Source organism: Dunckerocampus dactyliophorus, chromosome 10 (assembly GCF_027744805.1).
Source record: "Dunckerocampus dactyliophorus isolate RoL2022-P2 chromosome 10, RoL_Ddac_1.1, whole genome shotgun sequence".
NCBI classification, from domain to species: Eukaryota; Metazoa; Chordata; class Actinopteri; order Syngnathiformes; family Syngnathidae; genus Dunckerocampus; species Dunckerocampus dactyliophorus.
In genome coordinates, this window is record NC_072828.1 from 5,809,795 (window position 1) to 5,832,456 (window position 22,662).

At 40.1% G+C, this 22,662-nt stretch overlaps 1 protein-coding gene and 1 long non-coding RNA gene across 4 annotated transcripts in view; one reads left to right on the forward strand and one right to left on the reverse strand.

The window, feature by feature from the left end:
• The window catches only part of tmem131 (transmembrane protein 131), a 54,833-nt gene that overhangs the window by 1,207 nt on the left and 30,964 nt on the right, over positions 1 to 22,662 (forward strand). For all 3 annotated transcript variants that reach the window (XM_054788561.1, XM_054788560.1, XM_054788562.1), the window contains exons 2-4: positions 6,994 to 7,055; positions 7,297 to 7,337; positions 18,458 to 18,526. In XM_054788561.1, the coding sequence (XP_054644536.1) occupies positions 6,994 to 7,055; positions 7,297 to 7,337; positions 18,458 to 18,526 (172 nt within the window). The remainder of the gene's footprint in view (positions 1 to 6,993; positions 7,056 to 7,296; positions 7,338 to 18,457; positions 18,527 to 22,662) is intronic.
• Positions 629 to 20,831, reverse strand: LOC129188297 (uncharacterized). The gene is made up of 3 exons (XR_008572586.1): positions 18,668 to 20,831; positions 4,662 to 4,738; positions 629 to 1,976 (listed from the first exon to the last, which is right to left on the reverse strand). It is a non-coding gene; the product is annotated as an uncharacterized LOC129188297 (long non-coding RNA).

Sequence of the window (22,662 nt, forward strand, 5' to 3'; positions counted from 1 at the left end):
CTTGCTCTTGTTGCGGATCGTTAAGGCTGTGATTGGTGTGCTGTTTCCTGCATGGGCGTACAGGACACCTCCATGAACTAACTCAGGCGCATTCCTGCCCACTTTCATTACTGTCATTCACTCACTGTGAAGGAAGCTAACTCGCTAAACAGTCAACGAGAGTCAGGGTTGCTCACAAGAGCTGACGTCATGTCACATGCTCAACCCTGATGGGAGAGCTGTAATAGCATCGGTGTCCAAAGTGTGGACCGGGGAACCATTGCAAAACAGCAAAAATGGAGAAATAGAGAACTAATAAAACAAGGATAGTAATATATAAAAAAACAAGTTGATGTTTATAGGCGTTTTTGCAAATTGTAAACAAAAAAATTCTGCAATTTTTCAATTGATTTTAAAATAGTATTTTGATCAGGAGTGTGTGTGTGTATATACACTTAATCAAAATACAATTTTAAGAAAAATTGCAAGAGTTTACATTTTGCACTGTTGGATCTTAAGGGCATTCTAAGTAAAGCTTTAAAATGCAAAAAGACATGGGAGTGAGACAAGAATTTTTGAGTGAGCAATTTATTGCAAACAAGCATTAAAGTGAAATGGGCTGTTAAGACCCCGCCCCCCGCCCCAAAAATATGAATATAATGTTCAAATAGTCAGTAATAATTAGCTGCTCCATTCTTGTTAAACAGCTGGAAAATGGGTATGGGCATGTTTGATGCCAGTGTTGCCAGGAGGCTAGTGGGAATGTTGCTCCAGTTGGTGAAGATGGCCACACGGAGGGCATCCACCGTCTGGAGCATATATCCATTTTTGTGAAGTTGCCTTGCCATCCATCCCTAAATGTTCAGTTGGATTTAGATCAGGGGAACATGCAGGATGATCCAAAAGGAGTAAGCGTATTCCTCTGGAATAAGTCCTTTGTCAGGCTGGCATTATGAAGTGCAGCATTGTCCTGTTGAAAAAGCCAGTCATTACCACACAGACGAGAGCCTTCAGTCATGAGGGATGGCCTCTGCAACATCTCCACATATCCAGTCGCCGTATGACGCCCATGCACAACCTGTAGTTCCATTGTTCCATTGAAGGAAGATGATGGCGCCCCCTCCACTGTGCTGTGTGGGAAAACATCTCATGTGGGACCTCCTTGGCATGCAAGTAACATGGGAAGCCATCAGGACCGTCAAGGTTATATTTTTTTCCTCATCAGAGGATAAAACTTGGTTTCACCTTTTCAGTGTTCTATGTTTGGTGTTGGGCCGCACGGTGGTCTAGTGGTTAGCACGTTGGCCAACACAGTAACAGCCTGGAGATCGTGAAGATTTGGGTTCGATTCTCCCCTGAGCATTTCTGTGTGGAGTTTGCATGTTCTCCCCGTGTGCGTGTGAGTTTTCTCCGGGTACTCCGGTTTCCTCCCACATTCCAAAAAACATGCATGTTAGGTTAATTGGAGACTCTAAATTGTCCATAGGTATGAATGTGAGTGTGAATGCTTGTTTGTCTATATGTGCCCTGCCATTGGCTGGCGACCAGTCCAGGGTGTACCCCGCCTGTCGCCCGAAGTCAGCTGGGATAGGCTCCAGCATGCCCCCGCGACCCTAATGAGGAAGAAGCGGTATAGAAAATGGATGGATGGATGTTTGGTGCTCTCCTGAAAATTCCAAACAGGCAATTTTGTGTATTCTTTTTTTTTTTCTGATTTTTGTGAATTACTCTTGAAGCTAAATCTGTCGTAGACGAGGACTTTTGAAGACCGTTTTCTTCTTAAAAGTCATCTTTGGCAGATGGCGTTTGATGGTTATTGGACTGCACTTGGCACCAGTAACAACCTTCATGGGGGTCGAGGATGGTCCCTTGTCTTGACTGACAGCCAGTGATCCTCCGGCTCAGGGCTGGTGACATTGGTCTACCACTTGACTTTTTTGTTCCGTGACCCTAGGGATGTTTGCAGAAGTTTCAAATGACAGTCTACTGCGTCCAACCTAAAAAAAAAAGTGAAGCACTGTGAATAAAGTTTCTGACAGTTTCTACAAAATATAATACACTGATTCAAAAGGTTGGATTATTATTTTGGTGTTAATCACAATAAGGGGGAAACTATGGCGCTTGGCGGAGGCTTGGAGTGCTTCTCCAGTTATTGTTTTCAGTAAGCCCGCCACGATAAAACATTTTTCTTGGCGATAATTGTCATTCAAATTATTGCTGATAAACGATATTATTGTCAACATTATTTTGAGACAATTTTTTCATTAATGTAATGATTAATATATGACATAATAATGCGAGTAGACTGTATCGAAAGCAAAAAAAACAACATAATAAACAACCAAAAACCCCCAATGAGAATAAAATGTTTCTTTTAGCAAAAATTGCGTTAAAATAAAAATCACAATCATAATCCAAAAACAGTAAAAAAAAAAAATAGACCCTGTCCCTGTTAATGAGGGGGAAAAAACGTCTCTGTAAACAAAATTGCACTTTTGAAGTGTTCTTCAATGCATTGTTACGTAGCACAAGAGTAACACTTCCGTAACACTTTCCGCAAAAACACGATGTAAAACAATAGTTCCCCAATGTGTATTATTATTACATCTGAATATTGACCAAAAAAACGGAGCAATAACCTGGAAATACTCTGAAGTTCACATTGTGTGTCAATGCAGACGTCAGCTCATTTGCATATACAGACCCTTTCCAAAAAATGTGAATATCATGGAAAAGTTGTTTCATTTCCATAATTCCATTCAAAAAGTTAAACTTTCATAGATTATAGATTCAGGGCCCACAATTTAAACGATTTCAAGTGTTTATTTGTTTATTTTTACGTAATTTGGGCTTCCAGCTCATAAAACCCACGAAAACAGGAATTCAAAAAATTAGAATACTGTGAAGAAATCACCATTTCTCAGTTTTTGCAGGAAAAAAAAGAAATTAGGATCATATCAAATCAATCAAAATATGGTACTTTCAAAACGATATGTCAATCTTCAATACTTGGTTGGGAATCCCTTTGCCTTAATCACTGCCTCGATGCCACGTGGCATTGAAGCAATCAGCCTGTGGCATTGCCTGGGAGTTATGGAAGCCCAGATTTCCTTGATGCTTGCTGTCAGCTCTTCTTTGTTGTTGGGTCTGGTGCCCCTCATTTTCCTCTTGAGAATACCCCATAGATTCTCAATGGGGTTTAGGTCCGGTGAGTTGGCTGGCCAGTCAAGCACTGTGATGGCATGGGCATCAAACCAGGTTTTGGTGCTTCTGGCGGTATGGGCAGGGGCCAGGTCCTGCTGGAAGATGAAATCTGCATCTCCAGACAGATCCTCAGCAGAAGGAATCATGAAGCCCTCTAAAACATTCTGGTAGACTGTTGCGGTGACCTTGGATTTAAGAAAGCAGAGTTTACCAACACCTGCACCGGACATTGCACCCCAAATCATGACGGACTGTGGATATTTCACACTGGACCTCAGGCAGCTTGGGTTCTGTTCCTCACCCGTCTTCCTCCAAACCCTTGGACTTTGATTCCAAAATGAAAGGCACACTTTACTTTGATCGGAAAAGAGGACCTTGGACCACTGGCCAACAGTCCAGTCCTCCTTCTCCTTGGCCCAGTGGAGACGCTTCCTACGTTGGCTCAGGTGGCTTGACCCGAGGAACCCTACAGTTGTTGCCCATCTCCCGGATGCGTCTGAATGTGGTGGTTTTTGAAGCTGTGACTCCCGCCTCATTCCACTCTTTCTGGATCTCTGCCAGATTCTTGAATCTTCCCTGTTTGATAATCCGCTGAAGTCCACGGTCATCTCTTTTGCTGGTGCATCTTCTCCTGCCACATTTTGCCCTTCCTCTAGACTTTCCATTGATATGCTTGGACACAGCACTCTGTGAACAATCAGCCTCCTTAGCTATGAACTTTTGTGGCTTACCCATCCTATGGAGGGTGTCAATGATGGTCTTCTGGCCAGTTGTCATGTCTGCAGTCTTCCCCATATTGAACCCAACTGAGACAATTGAACCAAACTGAAGCAATTTAAGGACACCTGGGGAAGCCTGTGCAGGTGATTTGAGTTTAGTAGATGATTAGTGTGTGACACTCAGTTTAAAACATTCATGCCCTGCAAAATTTGGGCTGATTTCTTCACAGTATTCTAATTTTTTGAATTCCCGTTTTCGTGGGTTTAATGAGCTGGAAGCCCAAATTATGTAAAAATAAACAAATAAACACTTGAAAATGTTTAAATTGTGGGCCCTGAATCTATAATCTATGAAAGTTTAACTTTTTGAATGGAATTATGGAAATTAAACAACTTTTCCTTGATATTCAAATTTTTTGGAAAGGGTCTGTACACTTCCTCGATTCACTTTTAGCAACATTGTGTGTGGAATACGCTCCATACTCTTAATGAGGTGTGACGTTTTGTCGGAGTTTGGTCAAAGTGCATGTTTTGAATGCAGCAGAATGTGTTTGGTGCACATTGAGTTGATACTTGTACCGTTTTGTATTTAATTCTTTGTCACTAACTTTTTCATGTAACAAAATGAAATCAGATCGTGTTTTATACACAACAGGCACAAAGAATGGATCGTGTAGCACACGACACACACACACGACACACTCTGCCTCTCCACACTGACACAAAAAGACTGAATGGCTGGCTAGAGGGTTCACTCACTGTGTTCATTCCGTTATGGAACCAATGCACCCAGGTGCTGAGACAGATGCACAGAGTGAACTCTCTTGTCATCCAGCCTGTTTGGTAGAGAGTGAGGAGGAAAACAAAATGCATGCACATGTCAATATATTGGGGCTGGCAAAATTATCCAGTTAGTTTTTATTGATCGTGCGGTTAATTGATTTATTATCGTGACAGGCCGAGCTATCATATGACATGCTAACCACAGGTGCTAATCAGGCCAAACCTGATTTAGTTCTCTAGACAATCGAACAGAGCTGGGGTAGTAAGGAACGGCGCAGATGATCTCAGATCAGTTAATTTGGTCAGCACTAGGGTTGTGAACGATTAACCGATGCGATGGTTTGACAAATGAGAGCTGCAGCTGCATTGGTAGTACCCTGCTGGGTAGATAATAATCAGCCTTAGATTAATCGATTGGACTACCAATCGGTTGACAGAGCGTCTCTTTAACAACATGAGGGCGTGGTTTGCCGGCAAAAGGATTGCTGCGCATCTTTCGTAGTTTATCGTGACTGAAGACAAGAATGGATGTAAATAGTAGCAGTGCGTACATTATAACGATCTAATTTATCCTATTATGTATTGTATGAGACTAAGACTGGAAAAACATGAAATTAAAAGCACAAAATACAGTGCCACCATCCACCAGTACGAGCCTGGAGTTTGTTTTTCAGGGAGATTATTATCCGTTGCTGTATGGTGTGTGTGTGCTAGCATGAATTAAATTGAGGTTGTGCACCGAACAATTATGCACATTAGCATTTCTACACAGTATCAGCATTTGGGACCAAGTATGGGGTGGAAAGAAAGAAAAGGGGGAAAAATACAGTATTCCCATCTGTGCCGTGTGGGAGAACGTTAGATTGAACAAAGTGGGACAAGTAGCCGCTTGCATTAAACAAGCTGTGGGATTTCTAAGTGTATATTATTATATATTTTTTAATAAAATAATGGCCTATATTTCCAAAGTTGATATCACTTTACATAAAATTTGATGTAGTTCAAGGACTGTCAAAGTGTGACAGTTGCACCGTTCACAACAAACAAACATGCAAACTGGGATGTCTTAACTATTTTTAGTATAAAATAATGGCCTATAGTATCAAAATTGATATCCATATACATAAAATTTGATGTATTTATTTACAAATTATTTTTTTGTGTGTTTTTGTTTTTAATCTGTTTAAATCTTTTTTAAATCATTGCACCTGTTTGGGTGGTCGGGGACCCCTGCCTTATAGCATGCTTGCGGATATGATGTGCTCTTTTACACATTTGAAAATACTGTAAGAATACCATTTTTATAGAATTGCCTTTTTTATTTTAAAATGTAAGAATAATGTCTTCATCATCGTACCGTGTGTTCACTGTATCGAATTGAATCGTTTGTTTACAAAATGTTATTCTTTCTGAATCACATCGTAACCCTTGTCTCTAGATGCATATCGAATGGTCTACCACAAAGAGATTTACAAACCCAGTCAACACTCAAAACTCTGCCCAAAGTAGAAATTGGACTTGTTTCTGCTTTTACGTAGTCACTACGCCGTCCAGTCATGATCCTTTTGAAGTTCCGCGTTAGGGTCGAATGTACTAAAATCTGAGCTTTGGACATGATCAATTTAAAAGTAGCCCGCAACCTGAAAAAGTGTGAGCACCCCTGCGCTATATACATAATAATAAAGCCTATTATTTACATATTGACCGCAATTAGTTTGAAATAAAAGTATCAAATAAAATCAGAAATATCAATATCAAATACTATAAAAGCGTTTCACTACGCTGTATCTTGAAAAACATGCATCGGAATCACCTGTCTGCCCTTTTGGCACTGACAAGATCAGGAGAGGAAGAAAAGAGAAAGGTATTTAAAGTCAATTAATGCATTTCTTGCTGCCACAGAGACGCAGCGGTGTCCCATGCAGCCCACCACCACAGCTTCAAAAAATCCTACACAATCATGATCACATGACATTTTCATATGATTCCACTACGAGATTGTCAAAGTCAAACTCATCCGAATCGTCTGAGTAGTCAAATGTTCTAAGACACCCCTAGAAAGCATTCTTTGCGTCCAGTTTTTAAAAGTCAGTTTCGCTAAGAATGTTGGTTTTAAAGTTCAGGAGGAAGACATGAGGAATGGCCGCCGCTCTGGGTGGAATCGGCAGCAGGAAGCAAAGTTAAATATTTAGGATTCTGGAAAAATGTGGGCATTGTTGCGAGCGTACAACCTGAGTTGTATAATAATAATTGTCATTTGTCCTCCTTTTCTTCTGCCGTGCTGATGAGTTCTCTCTGTCATTCACAGCGTTCATTCAGTCGGACACAATATTAGAAGTTCTACATTTCGGTGATGGAGGCCTTTTACAGGTAAGCCCTCAAGTACGCAAGTCTTGCAATAACCAGTTGAATGTGTCTGATTCCTAGGCTGTTGGAGGATGCTTGGTGGGATACATTGTGTCAACAACCATGCATTTCTTGTTGCATTTTCCTCATGGTGTTAATACTTGTGGTGGTGGTTTCCCAAAAGTGGATTGTGTACATTGACACAAACATTATACAAGATTATATGTAATGTGTATTCGGTCATTTGTCTGTGTTCTTCTTACAGGCAGACTCCGACATCGATTTTAGTTTATATCATCAACAAAGGTAAGTTTTCCACAAAACGCTTAAATCACTGGTGTCCAAAGTGTAGCCTGTGGGATATTTCCTGCCCTCAGTTTGTTTTTTTTATTGGCCCACGGCACATTGTAAACACACAAGCAAGAAAACATTTTTTTTAAAATGGGACAGGGGATAGATGACTGCATTGTCAAATGTGCATAATTGGCCACACACAAAACGACGGCCCGAGTGCAGATTTTCAAAGACTTCAGTGTTAGTGCGTGGACAGGTAAAGCTGAGCTTTTTGCTTGGTGTCATAAGAAATATGCAACATTATGTTGTGTTTTTAATCCTTCTTCAATAGGGGTGTCACGATGCAACTTTTTCACTTGATAAATGGCCGATACCGATCCCATATCAGCACAGACGATACATACTTTAATTGTTTAGTAGCATGGAATGTTGGAAAAGGCTTGATTAAGTGATATTACTCAGAGATGTGTGTGAGGAAAAACTGACCCATTTATGAGCCATTTACTTGTTGATGCATCTCGTGTACAGTTTTATCCACAGTAGACAGAATGTAGCGAGGCTCGAGTTGCTCAGTGAAGCTTTTTAACCCGAATACCTAACACAGACAGGGGCTGGCGCTTTTCTTTTACAGCCAAAGACCTTTTGCCGTCCCGCAGGAGTTTCTCCTGCTTTCCAAAAGTGTCAAACACCGGACGCCGTGCTGTTGAGAAAATCCTTCTTCAAATGCTCGATGAGTGTTGGTCGTATTAAACTTCCCCGGTTCTGTGCCACCTCGGGAAACTTGTGCGTGACACCTTTTGCACTCAGCTGCAATGTCTTTTTCTGACTTTGAACACAAAAACACAGCCACTCGGCTTACATCACTACTTGTACTCCTTGCTGAACACGCTAGCACACCCTGTTGTGATCACGTGAGTTTTACATGCTGAATAGAAGCGCTGGTGCGGAGTCTGAAATGGACTGCTTGTATCGGAGATGTAGGCCGACAATAATACAATAATGCTTTGACTGTTTTGTCTGATATTGGACCAATATCAGTATCGGATTTGGACACCCCTATTTAACGACACAACAAGAAGTTATTGATTTTTCATTAATAGGGACGTGTGTGCGCACCTTATGATTATTTTTATGTATTTATTTGCAGTGACAGTGCATATTAATAAACATTTCTGTCATTATGCCAGAATTAGCCAGAAGCCTATTTTTTATCTGTAGTTTGTAGTCCTAAGCACATAGTATGTGATCTAATAATCGGAGCACAATGGGATTTAAAAAAAAAACAAAATAAAAACCCATTAATGATTAGGGGTGTCACGAGATCTCACAAGATTAAAATGTGACAAGATTTCTCATTGAGGAAAAAAAACTGTCTCATAGGCACTACGTCTGGGACGATAATGAAATTATCACGCATCACGCTAAATATAGTTCCATGTGCACGCGTGTCTGTTTTCCTTGTCTCTCGACTCCAAACAGGCTGGAAGAGGGTTCATTCTGCATGCTCCATAGAACAACGGCATGAACGAAGTGAGCCCTTTTGTGAGTCATACAGTCTTTGTCTCAGTGGGTGGAGGCAGGGCCGCTAACATACACAGAGTGCAAAAGAGTGCAACATAGTAGTAATTAAATTAGTAGATTGCAATACATTGTCATATGTTTTCATTGTACTTTTCTTAAATGTAATTTTAAAATCTCGTCTTGTCTCGTTCTTGTGGAGCCAGTCTCGATTATGGTCACTGACTGTCTTGTGACACATAAGACATTGCAAGTCTAATATCTCACCATATTGATGAGCTATGAACAAGTCAGTTGGGGTACGTGCCCAATGAGGTATGCTAAGAAGCAGAGTTCCAATAGCATCTACTGTACGGCATGCTACACAGACAGTCCCATTGTAATGTGTTTGTGAGGCGAACAGGCAGCGCCAAATCTTAAAATAATCTGTCGGTGGTGGTCCAAATTGATTTGTGGCAGCCCGCCACAAAACACTGATAAATATGCTTTGTCACCAATAACAAAGCTGAAACGCAGTTAAAAAAAAAAAAAAAAAAAAGTAGCTTCTGAGCATATCTAGTTGTGTTGGTTTTATTTAGCCTGTCTTAAAACGGCAAAACTATCAAAATAGCCCCCGCTTCCTTGGACTTTTCAGTATGTTTGCGTATGTGGACCTCGATGAAAAAAATTTGGACACCCTTGGCTTAAATTATATAACATCACCTCATACTCTTTTATATAAAAGACCGATTTGTGCTGTTCTTTGTCATCAGGTGCTTTTCATAGTGTTTTTACACCTCGGACCAGGACTTTGTGTCTGTGCCTCTGTCCCGTTGCTTCCTGTGTGTTTTGTCTGCGCGGGTTTGGCCTTGACTGTTTGCACAGTGCGTTCTGATCTCTAAGGGGTTATCTCGCGCAGGCCTATGGTGACCACTCCTGTGTTGTGGGAGGGGGGAGAGGATATTTTCAGTTTTTGGCGGTGTTGGTTGACATTGTTTTAGTTTTGATTTAGTTTGAAAGTGAAACGTCTCATCGTCCCAGCTTTGACGGGTGTCATCCACGTGAAACAAAATGCCTGTCATGGTTTCCGGAGTGGAGAGATTGTTTCCACGTTTGTTTTTTGGCAGCATAACTGGCAAGTTTGTAACAGATTTACATGGCATCTGGTTTATCGCACAAATTTGATGCAGCACGATCCGTGTTCACAATGCTGGTGTTTGGCCTTGACTGAGTCCAATCCGCTGTTTTCATTGCTTTGTTTGTGTCAGCACTTAGCAATAACTCAAAAATTTTTGTGGAGGAGTGAGAACATGGAATAAGGTGTCCTTGTGTTGGGTTTTGTGTTCTGACATTCAGGGTTGCTTACGCACTCCCATAAAATGTTACTACACACAAAAAGACTAGTTCCATGCACGTGGTGGATGACTACATAGTCGCACATCGCTTCACTGAGGAAGGACAACGTCACTTTTTTCTTTTTTTAATGAACTTTTCTTCTTTCATTATGTAACCCAAGCGTTTTCACTGCGTCAACATGAGTGAAAGTGAAAAGCAATCAACACCGGCTGCTTGCCCGATCAGAGCCGAGCCGCTCAAGCGCCAACATAGACGGTCATGAAGGATAAAGATGGTGTCTTTGAACATGTGAAATGATCTGCTCCTATGTAATCGACACTCTGTACATTTACATGCACTGAACAAAAAACAAATTATTGCATGAATTGGTGTAAAACTAGCTCTTAAACACTCATGTAAACACCGGAATTGGATTGTGTTTGTTTTTTTTAATGTCAAGATTGACATACCAAGATTATGCGATTGGAAAGTAGTTCTCTTGCATATGTGTGCTACTGAAGTGGAGCCGGCGTTCTGCGCACACGCCAGCCCCCATGGCGGGATGTAATCATGATGGTATAGAAATTGCTAAACGCTTGCTGTATGCACATTGATAGGAGCTGTTCAAGCTAATATGTGTCCATGTTCAGTGGTTGTTGCTTGTGGCTGTTCAAACTAATACATGCACATATGAATGGAGGAAGCCAAGCAGTCGTGCTCTGTGATGTAAAAAAAGTAGCCATCACACAGCGGTAACCTGTATTGTTTCTGTGCACACTGCTAGCCATCCAGGTGAGGATGCTTGTCATAAATTGAACACAGGGCAACAGTTGTTTCTAGCAGGTAAATTGTTCTGCATAATCACTAGCAGTGTCACAAGACGAGATGATACATGAGATTGGGTCTACGAGAGCGAGACGAGAAACTTTTTACTTTAAAGAAAAGTACAATGGAAAAAAAAAAAGACTCACGAGGCTACATGCATGCTGTGTGAACTGTATGCTAGTGGCCCCGCCTCCACCCACCATATGGCTGGACGTATATGTTATATCAGGGGTGCCCATTTCGGCAATCACGAAGGTAGTGTGGGCCGCGTGTCACCTGCATCATTACTGTCACTTATTAGATGTTAAATGACATCAGTCAGCTGACATTAAGCCCCCTCCTGATGTGCTCTCATGCCGCAGCATAAAAAAAGTGGAGAACAAGCAGCCGCACATGGATAATGCAAATTTCATCGTTATTATTCCGATTACAGATAAACTAACTCAGCAGTAAGATGCCTATATCTATAACAAAAGTTATCCGTTCACTTGTAGCGGCTATTTTAGAAAAAAAGTCAATCATTTCATGTCTGCGCTTCGTGTCATGAACTGTACTATTTCACGATGATTTGGAAAATGTGCCCATTTGTGAAAGCTTTTTAATACGTTGCCTTGACTACGACTGCATTGTCTTTTGCACAATCCCTTTGTTTTCTTGTTTCCATTATCTGATGTTGTATCATAAATGCTGACTGGACGTAACACATGAACGCTATGTAGCTATTTTCACTGACATATTACTCACTTTATGTACACAACTATTGAGGAATTATGTGTAATTATCTTTATTGCCATATTGGTTTGAATTGTGGATTACTGAATGATATCAACTATTTTGATGACTTGTAAACTTTGAGAATGTGAAATACTCATCATTAGTATTTAGTATAGTACTTGCAAAGTTTACCAGTTAGATTTTAAATATGCTATATGTTTTATAGTAAGAGGTAGATCAGTTTGATTGTGTGCACCCCTGATATACATGTACAATGTACATAAATATGCGTATTTATAAATAAAATAAATATATATATATAAATATATATATTCTCTATTTTTATAGTAGGAGGTAGATCTTTGGTACAAAGTAGTCCACAGGCTGAAAAAGTGTGAGCACCCCCTGTGCTGTCTAGATAGATGTATAGCCTATTATTTACATATTGACAACAATTAATTTGACATAAAATATGAAATATCATAAAACGTTTCACTACACTCTATTTTGAAAAACATGCACTGGAATCACCAGTCTTCCCTGCCGGCACTTGGCAGATAAGAAAAGGCCGGCAGAAAGGCGTTTAAAGTTAATTAATGCATTTGTTGTTCAAACCTGTGAAAACGACCCTCACGTTAACATTATTACCGACAGTACATTTAAATATATAAAAAATAAATAAAATAAAATCCTGACACAGCGACACAGCAGCGGTACGACACAGCGGCAGCAGTCGGCCTCCCATGCAGCCCACCACCACAGCTTCAAAAATCCTAGGGGAAGCCCTGTAGTCCATTAACAGCGACTTACCCCCCCACTTCGTCTGGTCAGGTTTCGGTGATGAAAAACGTAGTTCTGCTTAGTTGCTGGGGACATTTAAGTAAAGAGTTTGGCTTCTCAAAACAACATGCGTTCAAAAGAGTAATACATTTGCATTAAAAAATATGCTTAGCTATATTATAAATCACCCTGCTTCCTCAATATACTTCAGGGTTTAAAATAAATCAGTGAATTACTATGATGTATGGTATTCTTTATGCTATGATTTACTGTAATACTGTACACTACTTTTTAAAATTTACCAGACACATTAGGTGACTTTGCACCTAGTATCGGATCGGTATTTGGTAATGTGAATGACCACATAAAAAATCAGATTTAAACAAAAAATCCAAATTGGGCATCATACCCTGCAGTGTGAACGTAGACTACTGTATGTTAAAATGGTGAGATGAGGTCTTTGTCTTTATGTCTTCATTGAACAAAGCACCACTTCTAACCAGGAAGTTCGGACATCTTCAGCAGGTGTGTATTTACGAAGGCGCTGATCTACATTAGGACTGCTTGGCCTTGGCGGAGGCCTCTGCTCTCCTGAGGCGCATTCTCGTAATCAGGTTAGCCTGACACATGCAGATCCAAGTTCACCCCCCACCCCTTTTCCTTCCCTCGGCTTCTCCAATTACTCTCTGGCATTCAGCACATTAGCTCTGAAGCCCCAAGCTGAAGGCGGTGTGCAATTCACAGCCAGGACACGTTTGGAGTCCTCAGTCTCGCTAGAACTTGAATGAGGGGAGCAAAAGACTGGCTGCACATCAGTGTCTGGCTGGGTCCTGTCTTCACACTGTGTGTGTGCGCGCGTGTGTGTGTGTGTGTGTGTGTGTGTGTGTGCGCGTGTGTGCGCGTGCGTGCGCGTGCGTGCACGTGCCCGGGATGGAAGTCCATCCTGTCTCAGAGCATGCAGCCGTAGCCATTGTCTGCTTGGCTGCTAGGAAAGAAGGGAAACTGATCTGTGATGCTGGTGTAGTTACACTTGACTGGTGTATTATGGGATGCTGTTGGGAAGATCGGTACTAAAGGCGGAGGACACAGGGAGATGTTTTGCTATGGTTCTCTTGCACAAGTGACATGGCTGCATTTATAAAATTTTTTTTTTTTTTTTTTTAATCTGGGTTTTGTTTAAAAAAAAAGAAAGAAAAAAAAGCAATTACATTCAGCTGCAGAACTTTCTCCTTCTGCCTCACACAAACGCATTTTTAAATATAGAATATACCTGTATAGGTACTCCTCACTAATTCAGGATAATGTAAGATTATCCACGAACATCACTTTTACATTTTTGCGTCTCACAACTATGGTGCATTCAAGGACTGTCAAACAAAGTTTGAAATCTCAAAGCATGATGTAAAAACATTATCAGTGAGGCAAGGATCACTTGATCACAGGTAACGACTACAACCAAGGCCCTACTTGAAACGCTTGACCAGGCAGGGACGAAAGTGCCATGGTCCACCATCGAGTGAGTCTTGCACAGAGGAGGAAGATGCCGCTGCTCAAGAAGAAACATCTGGAGGCTCACCTGGCCTTTGCTGGAGGTCATCCGAAGCAAGATCCCAGCTTTTGGTCAACAATCGTGTGGTCTGATGAGTCGAAGTTGGAGTTACTTGGCCATATGGATACGGCTGGAGGAAGAAAGGGGAAAGGGGACCCATACAATCCAAAGAACAGTTCCCACCGTCAAGCATGGTGTTGGAAACATAATGCTACGGGGATGCCTCTCTTCCCGCGACGTCAGGGTCCAAGGAACCAAGAGAAAGGAGGATTACATCACGATCCTTGATGAAAACGTGACGAAATCGGCTGAGAAACTCCAAATCGGCCACAACTGGAAGTGCCAGCAAGACAAGGATCCAAAACATACCGCCAAGGTAGTGAAGAAATGCTTCAAGAGCAATGATGTCAACGTCCTAGAATGGCCAAGTCAGTCCTGACCTGATTCCAATCGAGAACTTCCGGTGAGACTTGAAGGCCAGAGTGATGGCTAGGAAACCGACCAATCAGACCCAGCCTGGGGCTTTCGCCAAGAAGAATGTAGCAAGGAATAAGAATCGTCTAGCAGTCATAAACAACAAGGGCTACGCTATTGACTAATAAAGCAAGACATTGGCCTCAGTAAAACTAGGGTATGAATAAAATCCATGAATAAAATACCCCTTTAAAATAAGAATTTCTTAAATTGTGTGTTATTTCTTATATGAATCATAAAAAACTTGACAAAATGCATTAATTTCATCACAAAAATAAAGCATCTCAAATATTAACAAGGGTATGAATAATTTTCAGGACAAAGGTACGTAACCTGGCATACTACATGCCGTACACACATGTACTAGGTTCCCAAAGTGGGGTAGTCGTACCCACAGAGGTACACCAATTGTAATAGGTGGCACGTGAATTAAAAAATAAAAACAATTAGTGCATAACACATATCACATATCACATTTACAAGTGTGTCTGAACACCTCATGGCGCAATAACGGAGCAGAAAGGAGACAGAGCATGAAGTTGTTCATTGCTCTGTGTACATTATATGAACAAATAAGTAAGTTTACTGATTATTTTGTAAGCAAGTTTGCTGATTATTTTGTGCATTAAGAGTGTTTCATCTTGAAGATGTCATTTATATAGTTGAAAACCTGTCACTGTGAGTGGGGATTTCCCCGAAAATGAGTCTTTATCGTTGGTTCTATATATTTTTCTACTTCGGATACTGCTTTATCATGATTGTTCATGATTGTGGTTGAATGTTCCCTGCAATTTGGGATTAAAGTAATATGCAGACTTAAACCATAGCCATCATGAGCGGACAAAAAAATGATGCTCAAATTCAAGCAATTCATACAGAAGCATGCCAACATCAGACTGAAATAAGAGATGTAGGATGATTACGTATCTATTTTTCAGTGCTCTTGTCAAACTTTATCAAAATATGACAATGCAAAATACACATTTTTGAACTGGAATTACTATACATTTAATTAAACATGTAAATATGTTCAGTATTCCAAGTTAAGATATCAAGGTTTATGCTTTTGAAGTGTGCAGGATTAGGGGGTACATGGCTTCAGGTCAAACGTGTGAAAGGATACGCGACTGTAAAAAGTCTGGTAACCGCTGCCGTACTGTTTATTGAGACACACAAGGATCAGACTTCAATAATAATAAATAATAATAAAACGGGATACTGTTGCGGCTGTAACACACGCATAGCTGAATCTCAGATCTGAACCCCCAACGTCACTTTCCACCTCTTTCAGCTCCTTTAGGGAGCACATTTACACTAACATACAGACGCACAAGTCTTATTTATGTCTTAAAAGGCTTATTTATATTTTTGTTGACAAGCGTAAATGCGACTGTAGGGGTGTTATTTCATGTCTAGAGGGCTGTAATAATGTTAAAAAAAAAACGTTCCTAAACAGGTTTTCTGTGCTCTAACTAACTACAGAAATATTCAATTTCCGACTACTTATCGTGGTCGGGTCTGTAACCAATTAACGGCGATAAACAAATTGATTACTGTATTTGGATTTTTGGATACAGTGCCTTTGGTTAGGTACTGAAGCCTACTGAATTCCTACGAGGTACACATTGAAAGTGAGGGGCATGAAGTGTTTCTTGCGTCATGTGTTTACTCTGTAACCAATACAGGCACCCGCTAAAGGCAAAGTATTTGCCACTGCAGCAGAGATTCCGACATGCAGAGAACCCCCACCAGCCCAGGGAGACATGGTGTAGAAGCATGCAGGCCAGCCTTTTAGCGTCGTTTAACACTTGGCCTTCTAAGTGAAATACGTAAACCGGGGTGTCCATAGTGCGTCCTGTCTTTTTTTTCCTTTTTTTTTATGGGTCGCAGCACATTGTAAAAATAAAAAAATTAGCAAAAAAAAAAAAAAGTTAGTCAAAAAATTGTAAGTATCGAAGTGTTCAGAATGCTTGGTGAAAAAAGTGAACGGACAAAGACAAGTAGCTAAAACAAAAGCGCTGAGCTAGGCACTTTCACCTGCATTTTCACTTTCCTAAAAAGGAACCTCGTAAATTATTGTGGTGTATCATATATTTGTTTGTATTCAAGAATTGTATTCACTTCTTTGATTCTTTAACGTTGCATTTTTTCCCACCAAAGAAAATACATACATACAATTCAAAATAAATCAACTAACCAAGAATGAGAAAATAACATCACCAAAACAGAAAAATACAAATGAAAAAACAAAATAATACAGGGTTTCCACTTTTGATATTTTTGAAGCTGTGGTGGTGGGCTGCATGGGAGGTGGACTGCCGGCACTGCGTCGCTGTGGCAGGAATAAAAAAATAAAATAAATGTACTGTCTGTAATTATGTCAACATTAGGGTTGTTTTCACAGGTTTGAACAAGAATTGCAGTAATTAACTTTAAATACCTTTCTCTCCGTCTTTCCTTTCTCTTCTTATCTGTCAAGTGCCAACAGGGCAGACAGGTGATTCCACTGCACGTTTTTCAAAATAAAGCGAAGTGAAACATTTTTATATTTGATTTTATTTAAGACTAATTGTGTTCAATATGGAAATAATAGGCTTTACATGTACTTATATAGCACAGGGGTGCTCACACTTGGGCTACTTTTAATAGGACCATGTCCCAAAGAGCTACCTCCTATGATAAACTTAGAGAATATTTATATTCATGTACATTGTACATGTATATCAGTGGTGCACACAATCCACATGATCTACCTCTTACTATAAAACATAACATATATAAATTCTAACCGTAAACTTTACAACTACTATATTAAATACTAAAGATTAGTATTTCACATTCAGTTTCAAAGGTTTTTAAAGGTCATCAAAATAGTTGATATGATTCAGTAATTGACAATTCAAACCAATGGTAAATAGTAAATATTCTGTCGCTTGTATAGCGCTTTTCCACCTCCAAGGCACTCAAAGCGCTTTGCCACTGCTAGCACATGACATCAGGAGCAACTGGGGGTTCAGGAATCCTAATGTCAGCTGACTGATGTCCTATGAGAGCTACAAAGTGACCGTTATGATGTAGGTGACAAGCGACCAACAGTATCGTCGCGATCACCGTCATGGGCATTCATACACTGTATTTTTTAACATTGTTTTCACGTAAAAAAAAAAAAAGAATTTCCAAGGTGTGCCGGCTTTTATTTTACTGTGGCCCTGCGCCACAATCCATTACATGTAGCGGAAACCCTTTAATAATAACTAATGGAAAAAAAAAGCTATATCTACAATGTATAATGTCAGCCTACATTTTATTTGTAATTTCATCTTCATTCTTAATTGCATTATAGATGGATATAACCAATTAAATGTGGGTATCTGGATTGGTGTCCATATTTAAACGTTAAGTAGTAGCACCTTGATACCGAGGTACGCACAGAAGTTAGGCCCCTACAGGTGAATGCTTGTCCGATCTACTGTTATGCACATTTTGCTGGATTTCTGCATAAGAGACTATTTAGCGGCCACGGTTGTGAACCGAAATCCGAAAAATACAATAGTGGATACAGGCTTTGTGTTACGGTGCACGCCACACCTGCATGTTGTATTACATAGTTGGCTGCCTATCACAAGGCAGGGCTTTGTCTATTGTTAAGATGCACCTGTTGTTCAACAGGCTGGGTGAGTTGCGCCCGTCTACTTAACAGCAGACGGCGGTAGGTGTACGTGTTGAGAAGAGATACGTGGCTCATCCGGCGAATTCTCTAAAGATGCTTCCTTGTGGATTTTTGTGGCGACTTACGGAGCCACAGACGGTGGCTGTCCCGCGGGCGTCTGGCTTGATTATTACTAACGAAAGCCTTGCTTGTGTGTTTAGACTCTCACTGTTTGGAAATGCATACGAACATGGATGCAGTTTTCTCTGGCTTGCTCATCCTCCTGTCACATTTTCTTGTCCCCCGCAGCACGTCCCCGCACCGTGGGAACTGCCGACCCATACGCTTTGAACCTCCAATGTTGGATTTTCATGAACAGTGAGTGACATACACTTTATTTTCCTCTTTATTTTTTCTCCCACACAACCTTGTCATTCATTTTTGAGGCTACCTGTCGTTTCCAACTCCGCCATAATTGGATATTTAGGGAAACCTGCTAGAATTCGCGTCAGCACCTACCTTCACCTGTGCCCGCCTTATCAGAACACATTTCACTCTTTGACAGCAGGTACCCGCCCTTGTAGTATGTCCCAGCTTCTCATGTGGCCTGCACAGACAGAAACAGCAGCTCCTCGGCCAGCATACAAGGGGAGAACGGGGATTGAGGCGGTGGTGCCCCAGCTGTTACAAGCTATCCTCTCGTGGAACACAACACTGCACTATCAGCTGCCGGTGTTCTGGGTTGGCGCACACGTACGCAGTCTTTACACTAAGCTCCCTCTTTTGCCACACTAGGGATGCACAGATCCACATTGTTTCACTTCTCATCCAGATCCAGATACCTGATTTAAGGTATCTGCTGTAGATATCGACCCATATGGCTTTTTCAGGACCGATACCGATTATTAGTAGTAGCTGATAACCGATATTCGGAGCCGATAATAATTTCCAGTAAAAGTGTAAAAAATTGGTGTAAAAATGTTGAATGATACATACACTTAACTTGGTTTAACTGCCTAAAGCATGTTTATTGAACCAAACAAAGACCATGGAGTTCCTAGACTCAGAAGCATCTCTTAGAAGTTTAATAAAAACTTAAATAGCTCCCTGAAAAGTTTCCACAGTAAATAAAGTAACATTTATATATCGCTATGTTTACATGCAGTCAATCCGGGTTAAGGTCAATGTTCTGGTTTCTGAAACATTTGGAATAACCCGTTTACATGCGTGACGTGGGGGGGAAAAAAAAAGGCTCGACGCACGGAAAACGTCATAACGCAATGCTGCTTGTCATTTCCGCGTCTTCGTCCAATATCCAAAAACAACAACGACAGAGCGGATAACGAACGCCTTTGATTGCGCTTTGGTGCTGGTACTGACCCACCACCAGTACTCGACACTATTCTATCTCACTTACTTCATTAATGGAAGGCGAGAATGTGAAGAAATAGGAAATGGAGCTCGAGCTGTGCCACCCATATTCATGCTACATCCACCAGAGCCCCCCGGACACTTTTGAAGCTGCGTTCATACAAACCCTGCTTTGCATAACTTCTCGCTCACCTTCTGATAGATTTCGCTATCGCGGTACTTTCTACCGTCTATAAAAGAGTAATGTTCCTGTCTTTCACCACACTAACGAGGTGGCTTGTTTCCTCCACGCTCCAAAAGTGTGGCGTTTGCGTTGTTTACAAATGGTTTCTGCCAAAGACACAAGATTCCTTTCGAATAGAACATGCGCAGAACACAAATTAATGTTCCTTCTGCAGGATATCCCGATAGGTGTATACATAACCCAATTTTCGGGTTAGAAAAGGAGTAAGACAGGTGTAATATTCAGGTTTTTAAAAAACGAAATACAGTAGACGCCCCTACAACGTAAATAATCTGTTCCGAGAACCTTTATGTTATAGAGTTTTTATGTTATACGAAGCGTACAATACATGTAAATTGCCTAATCCGTTCCAAGATCTTCCCAAACTCACACCTTCAAAATATTCAAAGTCCACCAAATATGGTGGGAAAATATAAGAAAACATTATCATAAACATAGTAGAGTAACATTCCAATGTAAAATAAGGTAATAAGTAAGAATACTGTAAATGAATAAAACTGAAAAACAAAAACAATCCTACCGTTCACGAGATGTCTTGATCAGGAGCGCAAGTGGAGGCAGGAGGAGGAGGAGGATTAGCCTGAGTCGAAACACGACTCAAAGAGTCTAAGAGTCAGCTGGTCTCACAGACAAACACACACGCACTACACGATAATGCTGTGTGCAAAATTTTAATTTGTAACTTAATTGTTTAAGTTAGTTTCAGGGTGACTACGAAGAGGAAGGAGTTTGAAGGGAGAAACCTGTCTCTCACACAAACTCACGTACGTGCTGTATAACTCAGCCAATGAGATGAGAGCGGAGGCGGTGCCCCGAAAATCAGCCAATGACAGCGTGATGCGTCAGAAGGTGTCACCAAGTGTTAGTCTGAACTTGCACCGACTTGAGGCATTAATAAAGCTGATTGGAAAAAAAAAAAAAGACTTGCACTTACTTGACGCTTTGTTATATGGAGGCTAGCAAGCTAGCAAAGCTGCCGCTTGTATTTAATCCACTCTTAACATGACATTGTAGTAGTCGTGAGCTGTAGAGTTTTTCATGTGACTTTCACGCAAACACACATACATTCTCCACATTACATACATTCTCCCCATTGCTAATACATAGTCTGCTGAGCCTTTAGAGCCAGACCGGCGAACTAATGGTACGCTAACCAGCCTCCACCGTGGCGTGCTTCCCTCCAATAAAACAAGTGAATTGAGTTTTTTACGCGCGCTCTCTCAAACACACACATGTTTTTCACAAAAATATCACGGACTGTTTAAGACTGTCAACATGATCAGCAGCCTTCTTTCAAGTAATTGTCGGGAGGTACTACGAGCTCGTGGAGCTGCCGCTAATGCTTACTTCGCTTTTAGGTTATTCTGCTGCTCACTGTAACATTAGTAGTAGCGGCGAGGTGTTGTTTATTACAATTTAGAGTTTTTTCTGCGTTTACTTTGATGTGTGTTTGCTCTCAGGACGTTCTCCACACGAAATAACCCAGTTTTCGGCCCGTTGGATTTAAATAAAGGCCAATACTAACGTAGGTCAAAATTCCAAATATAATTGGGCTAGCTGATAATCGGTTGACCACTAATCTGCAGATACAATAAGATACAATTAAGATACAAGATACAATTCTGATGCCAGAGTTAAGCTAATGTAGCTAGAAGAATATGAGCGAACGTAGCTGTCTCGGCTAACTTCTGGGTTGTAGCGACCTGGAAGTTTTGTGTTGTGAAGGTGTCCAACTGTTTTGCGTGTGTGGTGCGGGACAGCCACTTTCGCTGATATTCTTTGGCCTACATTTGCTGATATTCTTCAAGCTACTTGGCTGATATTCTTCTAGCTACATTTGCTAACAACCATATATAGGGCCCTATGAAATCCGGTTTATTTATTCCCCAAATTCCATTTGAATTTTTTCCAAATTCTGTTTTTTCTCGTATTACTTTTTTAGAATTCAGTTTTTTTACATTTTACACTTTTTACCAGCATAGACTGCATGTTTTTTGGGTTAGTGAATAAAATGTCCGTTAATTAAATGCAAAAATCTGTACATTTATTGATGCAGTACATCATTGGAAAATTTTGCCAATAATTCAGAAATGGATGTAGCCTGGCTAACTTTTCTAATGGGATGTCACCCTCTGCACACGTTGCTACAAAATCTTCAACAACCTGTAATGCTTGTGATTAAGGAAGATGTAGTCAAAGATGCAATTCCAGTTTCATTATTAATGGAAGATATTTTTTATGACACAGTTCGGAGGGGGTCCGTTATTTCTATATTTGTTAAAGTGTGATTAATTATGAGTTACCTATGGACAAAATGCAATTAATTGACAGCCCTACTAAATATAGCGGGTTTGCAACACCGATCCTCCTGGTACACCAACTTACTCTCTGGCAGACTGGTATGTTACATTGTGTTAGGTAGCACCAAATCTATATGTGGTGGTCCAAATGTATTTACAAAATAATTTAGCATTTTTTCATTTCAAATATAAAGATATATAATTAGATATATAAAAAGATATAATTTAAAATTATATTTTATTATTTTTTTCTATTTATAATTTTGTTTATTTTGACATTCTAAAATATGAATCAAATATAAATTTAGTTCCAATGTTAATCAAATGTGTTTTAAAATAAAATAGTAAAAAAAAATTAAAATGTAAATAAACTATTTTCGATTTAATTGCACTTAATCAATAAATAATTTTAAAAAGTAAACAATTTTACATTTAATTTCACTTAATCAAATTTATGTATTTCACTTTGTAAAATACAAATTTATTAGGTTTTTATTTAATCACATTTATTGAAAATGTATTAGTTTAAATGTTAAAGTATGAATAAATATAAATTAAAGTACAAAATTATACATATATATAATTAAATGTAATAAAAT